Here is an 11337-nt window from a genome sequence, read left to right as displayed (position 1 = left end):
ACAAGAATGTAGGCCTATAAACTGAAGTAAATGTATGATTCTGTAAGCATGCAGGGTCTCTTTTTTTCCCCAAAATTGAAAAAAATGTGTAACCTCTCAGTCACACTTGATGGTTGAGAGAGTTGGCGCAGCGTCATCAGCTCGAAGCTTAGATTTAGGTTCCTAGAAGAAGAAACATCTCAAAGCATTGAATCCTTTTCTGTGATCCTATTGAAATATTATCTTTTTGTCATTTATGGTAATTTCACACTGATGTAAGTGTCGTCTTTCTCTGTTTGTGAATTGGTTTAAAGTCTACGGTCAACATTGCTATGTTTTGGGAAAACTTAACACTGTTAAATAGGTTTCTAAAGCAAAAATGTATGGCAATTTTTATTGTTAATCCCCTTTACATTAATTTCCACTGCTAAGTCAAAGTACAGAGACGAGCAGCCTGGCAACCTTTTAGTATTCAGTCACCAGTGAACCGACAAGAAAGAGCTTCCAGCCACAGTTTGCCCTCTTCAACCTCCTGACTACCGCGACGCCTTTATGAACAAAGGAAATCTCGGTTTTCTAATTGGGTGATTTAATTCAAGTATTGTAACATATTGTTCAGCTTCCATTCTCCACATGTTCTCCTGGGATTTTCATTCTGATTTGTCCGCGAGATTTCGTGAGGTGCTGCGGGAAATCCTTTATTGGTTTTGGGTTTCACACGAAATTGAAAGCTGACATTACACTGGATGCCTTAACTTCTCTGCTGTCATCTCTTTTGTACTCTTTTGTATTTTATTCTTGTCTCTGACTCATTCTTGTCACTCATTCTCGTCTCAGACTACAGGAGGGAGACGTATGCACACTTGGGAAAGATTTTCTGTCTGTCTGTGATATTAAATATGCACATCTTCTCTCACTCAACAAAGCTACTCTCGCTTGCATTTTCTCAATCCTGCTGTCTCGTTCTTATGTCGTCAAACACGCACGCATACACATCTCTGGGCCCTAATCACTGCAAGCAACAAATTGTTGTGAACGCTTCACCTAGATCCGCTTGTCGCTGTGTGCCGAAAAGAGAAAAAAAAAACAGATTCGTGCACTGTGGTATTTTTAATAAATCTCTTGGGGTTTTGTCAAAAAAAGAAAGACCGAATGAGTGTTGTCACGCCTCAGCACACAAGCCGAGTCTGAGTGATAGATAGTACAGAGGCAAGCAGTGGTAAATTGACTTTGTGTGTGTGTGTGTGTGTGTGTGTCTCTGACTGAGAAACAGAGTTGCAGGGATGCATCACAGAAATGTTCAGCTTGTTTGAGATTAGGTTCGGAGAACAGTTTTGTGGGTAATTATTCCACAAACCGAAGCAACGAGGGGAAGGGGGCACTGTGCCGTACCCCCTCATGCACTACTCCATCTGTTATTACGCACTTTATAACATCAGAAGGGAGAGAATCATCATATTGTTCTCTAACTTCCCTAAAATGTCCTGTTTTATTCTCAGAAAGATCACACACACACTGGGCAAGACACACTTACCTCAAAGCCTCTTCTTCTGACGATGATATTTGACAAATCATAAGTAAAAAAAAGAGGTAATATCAGGGTTGGAGCTACTGCTGAGGACACTGGCACCTTTGTGCTGTTTGGGGGAATTTAAGAAGTTTTACTGACTCGAGGAAGATTTTCAAACACCCTCGCCTCCTAAATGCTTATTTCTTTCAAACCACACACCTCCAGTCCAAAAAAAGAGATAACCCTGATGAAATCACTATGACATCATCAGGGCTTTTTGTTTTGTTTTTAACTTTAGAAATCTTCTCCAGAGCCAGTGATATCCCGGCAGTGAGGAGAAGGCTTTGAAAAGGCATTTACACCATCATTAAGGGAGATGAAATTGACAGAACAATTAAATACATTTGGACTAATTCTCTCAGTATTTCAGAGGTCCCAGCAACGGCCCTGGGCAAAATAAAGGACTATTTCAAGGTGTTAAGGTGTACACCTGTAGAGAATAAACCAATGAAATGATATAACTGCCCACCTGACCAAAGAGGAAGATTATCCTAACAGCCGGTGCTGTTGGAGCGCCGTGCATTCTGCTTTAAATATAGACAGGAGCATACGCAATCCCTCTGTCTGCATTCCTGTCCAACAGCAGTGTGAGAAAATAAAATGGCATGAGGTCCCGCATAGGAGACATGCAGTACCTCTTGTGCAGAGTAAATTTAGTCTAGCATGGCATGGTAAGGCATGAGAAACACAAGGAGGAAGAGACAGGCAGGTAGACAGGAGGGTCAGTCCTATTAAAATAAGCAGAGGAGAGATCAAACTGACAGTTACAGGCCAAGTTCATGGCTAATTCTGAGAATATGCATTGGTGAACTACCGAGGGATAGGCAGCCAACCTGCATTTGAATGCCATGGCTCATTAGTGCACACGCCATCCGATTCTGCTTTATTTCGGATTCTGTCAAATCCAAGGGGAGAGGAGGAAGCACTGGTATTCGGTCTCCTGTTGGAATAACAATCCTTCATTCAAATTCAGGTCCCTCAATATCACAAGCCGCTTCTGGTACCCTGAAGTGTTTTTGTGAGTCAAAATAATGAACACTGAACATGTGCCCAAATCATTCTGGTGGAAGACTTTTCTGTTGGCATGCCAAAAGGTGACATGTTGTCTCCTGTGCTAAATCACAAAAGAGAGGCGATGGTGTCTGGTGAATCACAAAAACTGCACCTACATCACATCTGAGGGTTTTTACAGAATTTTAGTGATAAAATGTTTAAAGATAAGTGCCGTAACAACTGAGATAATGAGTGTCGGTCGGACAAAACATGCAATTTAAACACGTCACTTTTAGCTCTGGAGAACTGTGATGGACATTTTTTTTTCGTTTTTTTTTTACTATTTTCTGACATTTTAAATACATAACGATTCATTTGATACAATAAGTAGCTGTGGAGTTTCAACATCGTGTCTCCATCTGGAAAACTCACCCAGAACACCACCTGATATGACCCAGATGTGAATCCCTAGTCCAGCTCTACCATCAGTGATGATTCATTTATTAATGCGTGATTTCCATCAAGTTTCTCCCTGTTTTTTTTTATTGTTAGCTTGTTTGTTCTCTTTTTGTGTAAACATGTTTACCACTATTGTATCATGTGTACAAATATCCAGAGTAAGATGAATATATTATATCATATATTCAGAAAGTCTTGCTTACTGAGGTGGTGAGGTAGGGCCTCTGTAGTAGTTTTCATAGTACAGTATGTTCTGATTAGCACTCTCCTCCCCACCCACACACTAAAAATCCAGTCTATCCGTGTTGAATAAGTCTTACATGGTCTAAATAGAAGCAGAAACGGTGCTGGCTTTGGCCACTACAAACATAACCTACTTTACACCTCGCGGTCCTTATATTTGACCTACTTTTCTCCTGGCAGCTTCACACCGCGTTTAAACTCTGTCTGATGCAACTGGGCGTGACGGACTGAAAACCCCGCCCGAATGCTGTGGTAAAGTTTCTCATTGGTCAGAGCTCGGAGTATCTCTGTGGTGATTGGCCAGTTTGGGTGTCCGTTACAGTTACAGCGCGCATGGGGGCTGAGTGAAAACGGTAGCCACGTTGACACAGAAAGTGGGGTTTTCTGTTTTTTTCTGCCGCCGGTCGACTCGTCAGCTTACATCTGTCAACTCAGGAACCTCAGTTGGAACATCTGGAAAGGTAACTATGTCCGTGTTGTATGAATTTGTGGTATTTCTCGTTCATTTCTGGTTGTGAAACCTAGCTAGCCGAGGACAGGCGGTCATTAGCTAGCTAGGAAATGCTACAATCATCCTCCAGTCAAATGTTAACGCTGGATAAATCAGCGGCTTGTTTGCAAACAGTAGACCAGACCGTGTTAAAAGGCGAACTTAACTGTGAAACTGTGATACATTTTGAATGATAACGTTACAAAGTCAGCTGTCATCTTGGGAATCAAGACATTAGACTTGAAGATGTCATCAGGTGACACTTTTTGTTGCGTTAATTTTATTTGAATGGAGAGCTCATAGCTGGAAATCGTTAAGGGTGTCCATGTCCCAGTAAACTCTATATACCAGCTCAAGACTGGGCTTCACAATTGGACAGAAGAGTGTTTAGGGGTTTGTTGATAAGTTTCAGTCACTGACAGTCTGGTTTTTACAGGTCAAAGGAGCCACATCATCTGACAGGATGAGTGTTGGATTCATTGGAGCGGGCCAGCTGGCTCATGCACTGGTGAAAGGGTTCACAGCTGCAGGTGAGGCCACTTTCTTGTGCAATCTAACGTCGCTGAGGTCAAATCATACACCCACATCAACTGACCTCGGTTTGAAAAAGGATGTAAATGCAGTCACAGCTACAAATACATATATACGTATATATATATGCATTTCTACCTGCCAGCAGAGCTTTTGAATGTATGTATTCATTTTTGTATTCACTTTAGGTCGTTGTTTATCTGGTTCCTATCTCTTTAGACTGTGTCTTGTGCTGCTGTAACATGTGAATCTGCCCTCAGGGGATCAATAAGGTCTTATCTTACAGTTATCATACCTCACACTCCATGTCCTCCTGTCTCCCTCCCACAGGTGTGATTGCTACACACAGGATTACAGCCAGCTCCCCAGACACCGACCTGCCCACTGTGTCAGGGCTGAGGGTGAGAGGACGAGTTTCTGCTTTGCTGGGTGGTGTCTGGGAATAGGAAGTGAAATGGAAACATTGGTGCGAATGTGCACGAGCGCGGGCTTGTTCGAGATGTTGTGTGCATGTTGCTGTAATAACACCTGTTTGCCTCCTTCCCTGTTTCTTTCTTCCTCTGCAGAAAATGGGGGTGAACCTGACGTCTAGCAACAAGGAGACTGTCAATAAGAGTGATGTGCTCTTCCTGGCTGTGAAACCCCACATCATCCCCTTTGTTCTGGATGAGATTGGGCCAGACATCGAGGACCGCCATCTCATAGTGTCCTGTGCAGCAGGCGTCACCATCAACTCCATAGAGAAGGTCAGCCTCCCAGATGACTCTATCTGTAGTGTGCAGTTTGTTTGTTTACATAATTATTTTAGTCTTTCCTGTCTTCTCCTCAAGCCCATCTATCCTCTAATTTGTTTTCTCTCGTCCTCCCTATCTCAAATTGAGTTTAATCAAGCTGTTGTCGCATGCTTCCAAACATGTAAAAGTAGTTTTACATCCTGCCTCTGCTACACACCTATCCTGTGTTCCCACTCTTGTAATTTCACAGAAGCTGCTTCAGTACCGTTCAGCTCCCAAAGTCATGAGGTGTATGACGAATACTCCAGTGGTGGTGAGAGAGGGAGCTACAGTGTACGCCACTGGGACACATGCAGAGGTAAAGTGGAGGGATTGTACATACAAGAGTGAAATGGCTTATGGATGAGAACTAGACTTTTTTCTTTGACTCATTCTCTCATTTCATTACAAGCATGTTGTCCTCCTTCTTTCAGGTGGAGGACGGCAAGTTACTGGAGCAGCTGATGGCCAGTGTGGGTTTCTGCACTGAGGTGGAGGAGGACCTAATTGACGCCGTCACCGGGCTGAGTGGCAGTGGGCCGGCCTACGTAAGTAACCTGAGGGCTGTGTGTTTGTCCCAAAGGGGTGTGTGTGAGGTGTGATGGATCCACCCAGAATCAGAGTAAAATATGTTAAAGAGAGAGGTTACTGTGTGGTTCCTGTGGTCTGTAATCCTTTATCCTGAAATAGACTAGACAGGAGTCTGACTATTAACAGGAAGTTGTAATCACCAATGTTGCAGCAAAGGATTTTTAAAGATTTTGTACTACCCATCTTGCAACTTCTGTTTCAGCATTTTTTTATTTTCCAAACTCTTCTTTTTACAGAGACTTATTTGGATTGATGTAGGAATTATCTGATGTGCTGTGTATTGGGAAGACTGGGTGCCATTACTTATCTATATCTTCAGCTGTCTGGCTTCTCAGTCGGGGCCTAAACTAACAATGTTTTATTTTTTTGTTATCAATCTCTCAGATTTTGATTAATTATTTAGTCTATAAAATGTCAAAAAGAATGACAATCACAAGTAAACAAACCATCAAAGTGATAGTTATTTAAGTCAAAATCTCTATGTATTAAATTCATAATAAGATGTAGAGAAAAGTAAGCAAATCTTCGTAGTTGTAAGCAGCAAATGTTTTTGATGAATTACTTCCATGGGCTTTTTGCTTGTTGATTAAATGGCAAATCATGTTGGCTCTCCTCAGCAATCAAAACAACTGGCTGTCTGTTAAAAGTGTCTGCACACTGTTGTTCAGTGGATGGTAATATTGTTTTAGATGATTTCAGGCTTGAGGTCGTGATATAGGAAAAACAGTGGCAGGAAGAAGAGGTCAAATGCACGCCAGGATCTATTTTTTGTGTCAGGATACCTTTTTCTCTGATGAATGTCTCCTTGGGAAAACATGAGGGAGCCCAGCTGTGGTAATGGCTTGTATTACCATGCTTGTATTTCTCAGTCATTCCTGCTTTATAAAACGGTCACGTCAAATGTGCTGTGTAGCAGACTGAGGTGTGTAGTGGTTGAGGAAAATAAGAATAATTGTGTCAGGGCGTTTTATCTGCTGTCTGCATAGAGCTTGAGCTTTAGGTATTTTCAGGTATTTTTAAATACAGGCTTAAGTGTCTGAATACATTTTTTTCCGTCCTAAGAGGAGGAGGCAGCAAGGGAACTTTGAATTAAGTGGATGTCCGTGTTAAAGAGTCAGCCCATACTGTGTAGACTGGGTACTAAATGATAAGGAAGAAGAAGAAGCAAAGAAAGCTGGATTTATCTAATCTCAAATTATTGATAATCAGACTGTTAGTATATGTGATGTCTGTACACGTTTTAAAGATGTGATGGCAAAGGGAAAAACGTACATGTGTGTGTTTTTTAAACAGGCGTTCACAGCCCTGGATGCTCTTGCAGATGGAGGAGTGAAGATGGGTCTGCCGAGGAGGCTGGCTGTCAGACTTGGAGCTCAGGCCCTATTGGTCAGTTGTGTTTAGTTTTGTATGTGTTTGTGTGTGTTTGTGTGTGTCTGGCATTTGTGCCTCGTTCGCTGTGCCTGTTCTCAATATTAAGCCTCCTTGATCCACCGGTCATCTGCATATTTGGAGGGAGAAAACATTTTAGGAGATGCTGCTTTCAATGCAACATTTCTATTGTCTTATAACTGCTGACTTAAATTCACTAAAAGTGATGAAACTCCAGAAAAATAAACCCCCATGGGGTATTCTGAGATGCCCAAAAAGAAATCCAACATGTAGTGGTTTTCTGCAGGGTCTACGCAGGTGGTTGAAATTTAAAAAAGGGAAAAGCAGAAATTCCTAATTGCTGCTGTTCCCAGAATGGATATTGCTTAAATGTGTTAAGACACTATTTTGATCACAATCTGGCAATTTGTCAAAATAGATGACAGGAAATGATTCACTTCAAACTGTTTTTGTAATTGTGGCAGCTACTTCAAGCGCTGTCTCCTGCTCAGTGCGTTGAGCTCCTTTCTGCATTTTTATGAGCGATTTTCTGTGTTGTTTTCAGATGTTGTTACATGTTTGTAGACAATACTCTTGGTCTGAGTGTCCCCTCCTGTTTGCTCTGAGGGAAAGACTCACCAAAGTCACTAGTTGCATAGTCATGTTCGCCTATTGTAAGCCAACAAGCTGCCTGGAAAATCTTTTCCAAATCTTACTGTCTGTACGACGGATTAGATTTAATTTGCTGAAGGAACGTTATCATTATTTGTGATTAATTCTACATTACAATGCATATGTGCACCTTTTGCATTGTAATGATAACAAAAGGATGGGCGCTCTGAAATTACTGTGTAGGAGTAAACAATAAGTTGTCCTTCATATAAATCCCTTATATTCTGCCACTTAAGTTGTTTCTCATGTTCCCGTTTCTCCTCAGGGAGCAGCGAGGATGCTGCTGGACTCGGAGCAGCACCCTGGCCAGCTGAAGGACAACGTGTGCTCACCAGGGGGCGCCACCATCCACGCCCTGCACGTAATGGAGAGTGGCGGCTTCCGCAGCCTCCTGATCAATGCAGTTGAGGCATCATGCATTAGGACACGGTGAGACAGTTGCACCTGTAAATGCAAATCAGACATCTACATTATCAACCGGTTTAACTCAGCTTTTTCGCGTCTATTGCTGTTGTTTAGTCGCAAATGTCGCAATTGTCAATTTCCTCGAGCCAAAGTAATGTCTCATTTAGTTTACAATGACATTAAAAGCAGAAAGCACTTGGTTTCCTGACCCCGACACTTGTTATACTGAAGGAAATATGACAAACACACCTACTTTTGTACTGTGGCTTTCCCTTCCCCTCACAGGGAGCTGCAGTATCTGGCAGACCAGGAGCGCATCTCTCCAGCAGCCATTAAGAAAACTACACTGGACAAGGTGCTCCAGCAACCTGGAGTGGCAGTCAGTGGAGTGGCTAATGGGAGCGGCAGATCGGGGCTCAGCCTGTTCAACACTCGCAACCCTGGGATCAAGAAGAACTGAGTACACCGAGGCAGGCACACACAAACACATTACAGGTTTAAGTGTACCAACATGTACACATGTGGACATACTGGCATATCCAGCTGTTCAGACATACAATTGAAACAATGGACTCAGGACTGGTCTGAAATCACACCCAAATTGGCATAATTGCCAAATAATTTATTCATACTTGAGTTACACGCGGACAGTGGACCTGGTGGTGTCACCACCACATTACACACAAGCACAGGTGTATTCTGGGTGAACTGTTCACAGTTACAGCCTTATGTTGTGATACAGGATTACTGTCTACACATACACACTGAAGAGCAAAAGTGCATTTACAATCTGTTGTCTGTCTGTTTGGGCTCTAGACTATCTAGGGCTGTTGAACGGTAATGACCCAGTGGGCCATCAAGGGATCCTGGTACACACCAGGCAGCAGATGGCTCCTGGGAAACCATCAAGCTTTTAATATACGTCTTTAGTGTCTTTCTTTTAATAAAACGAAAGTGAAGCCACAATGTAAATCATCTTATACCCTTCTTTTGCCTTTGCAAATAATTATGTTTTGTTATACTGCTAACAAAGACTGAATATGGATTGAACAAAAAATGTAATAACTTTATTTTTGGTTGTTTTTATTGCCGCATATGAACACTATGGTCTTCATGGATAACATACTTTCCTTGCAGTGTTACAATGGGGTTTCTAGCACATTAAGAACATTGTGCCTTTTGACTCTGTGACACAGAAAATATGATTTCAAACATATAAAGGTCATTCCAAGCTTTAAAAGCATTTTCCTCAGACCCCTCTGTTCGTTTCCTGCTTGTTAATTTTTGTCGCACTTGCGGGTCTTAAACCCCAAATCTTGAACTGTTGAGATGATGTGATGTTACCTGAAAGTGCTTCTCCACAATGAAACACACTCTGAAGAATATGTTCATATAGATTATGATGTAAAAGTTCTACATCAGCCATCAATCCGTCCTAATTTTTCATTGTTCTTTATATATGTATTCCCATGTTACATGTTATGTATTGTTTGGCATATCAACCACTCGGTTGATATGCCAGTCAGGAAGTCAATATTAAAGAAGCAGAGTCAGATACTTCTGTTCCAAAGCTCATTTGTCCCTGAATTGAATGAGAGTCTGGTTTGACTCTCATGCTCTGCACTAGCTCTACTCAGTTGCTTTGTATCCTCTTCCATTATTTCTAGCTGGCCAGACTCTTATCAGTAAGATGCACCCTGGCCTGCAGATGGCGCCCTCTGATCAAACGACTCGTTTGCACGTCTATTAAGATCAAATTACCGTCTTCACGTAACTGCCAGTTGAGAGTGACTTGAAATTGACCCTGGACTAACATCAAATATAACTACACCACATCACGTATTGGTAAATGGCATTTGCTGTAGTGCTACGGTTACGTTTCACCCACTTGTCATCCAAAACTGTCCCCATGTCATATTTAGTCTCCTCTGGTATGTCACTGGCTGTTGAGTCTCTTCCCAGTCAGATTTCTCTCCTACCAAAATCAGACTTTTGATATGCCTTAAATAACAAGAGGTAAACAGTTTTTTCCTCACTGGCCTGGAGGTGCATTGTGATTGGCTGTTCCAAGAGCAAACACAGTCCAATTTTAGAAGCTTTCTGTTAGCAGGACATATGACCATGAGTGAGATCATGGACCAGATCCAGCCTTGTCTTCCCTCCTAGTGGTGTTCACATGATTGTTACTTCTGAACACGTTCAGATGCACAGGGGGGCTGTCAGTGATGGAAGAAGAACCTTCACTTGAGTAAAAGCACCTTTACCATAATGTAAAACAACTCCATTACAAAGTCCTGCATTTAATACCCTACTTAAGTAAAAGTACAGAAGTATTATCAGTTAAATGTTCGTCCAAGTATGGAAAGTGAGTAACATGTCCCCTGTGACTGACTGAGTAAAATGTAATTAACATTTTACTGTTAAAGGTGCTTGAGGTGGAACTAACTACTTTTATATACAGTTTAGTCCAGTGGTCCTCAAACTGGGGGCGGGGCCCCTCCAAAGGGTCACAAGATAAATCTGAGGGGTTGTGAGATGATTCATGGGAGAGGAAAGAAAACAAAACGTTTATACAGAAAAAAGTTCTGCTGCACAAATTTATATAACTTATTGGGGACTTTCCAACCTTTTTGGGCCTCAAACAGTTAATTAAACGAAACCATGTGAGAAGTTTAGAGGGGAAATGCCTGACAACTCCTCCACTGATCTGAAATGAGATCTGAAATTTGTAAGAGGTCACAAACCAGACAGATTAGGAACCGCACGTTTACTCTTGGGATGCACGCATTGTATTTTATTGGCATATCATAGTAAATCTGAACATCGTAAGCAATACGTACAGCTGTCAGATACATGTAACAGCGTAGAAGGATAAATTAGCATGAAATGGAAATACTCAAGCACCTCAACATTGTGCTGAAGTACGGCACTTGAGTAAATGTTACTTTCCACCGCTGGGTGCTGCAAGCTTAGAAACTAAATATCACACTGAATTAGCGTGATAGGAGAGGACAGAAGTGCAGTTACATTTGGGTATGTTATGAGATTGCAGTAGCTGCAGCAGGCCTGAAGTCTGTGAAGTACTTTTTAGATATTTGGGCCCGTGCCTGTGCTCCAGGCTGCTACATTGTGGATTAACAGATGCCACTTTGTGTTAGAATGAGATAGGCCTGTGGGTCTATTCAGGTAATACACAGGTGCATAATGGCGAAGTAGAAATGATGGAAGAAAAGTGATGGTTTGTGAAGAGCCATGTCCTCATT

General features: G+C 41.9%; 1 protein-coding gene across 1 annotated transcript; it reads left to right on the top strand.

The window, feature by feature from the left end:
• The first annotated feature begins 3595 nt into the window (after nucleotides 1-3595).
• On the top strand, nucleotides 3596-9624 carry pycr1b (pyrroline-5-carboxylate reductase 1b). Its single transcript, XM_070917500.1, has 9 exons — nucleotides 3596-3705; nucleotides 4171-4264; nucleotides 4596-4666; nucleotides 4832-5011; nucleotides 5250-5357; nucleotides 5473-5586; nucleotides 6923-7015; nucleotides 7935-8098; nucleotides 8360-9624. The coding sequence occupies exons 2-9, from the start codon at nucleotides 4198-4200 to the stop codon at nucleotides 8532-8534; spliced, it is 972 nt and encodes a 323-aa protein (XP_070773601.1). The 5' UTR covers nucleotides 3596-3705; nucleotides 4171-4197; the 3' UTR covers nucleotides 8535-9624.
• The last annotated feature ends 1713 nt before the right edge of the window (nucleotides 9625-11337 follow it).

Source organism: Enoplosus armatus, chromosome 2 (assembly GCF_043641665.1).
Source record: "Enoplosus armatus isolate fEnoArm2 chromosome 2, fEnoArm2.hap1, whole genome shotgun sequence".
Classification (NCBI taxonomy): Eukaryota; Metazoa; Chordata; class Actinopteri; order Centrarchiformes; family Enoplosidae; genus Enoplosus; species Enoplosus armatus.
The sequence above is the reverse complement of the archived record's forward strand: the minus strand, read 5'-3'. Positions and strand labels throughout refer to the sequence as shown.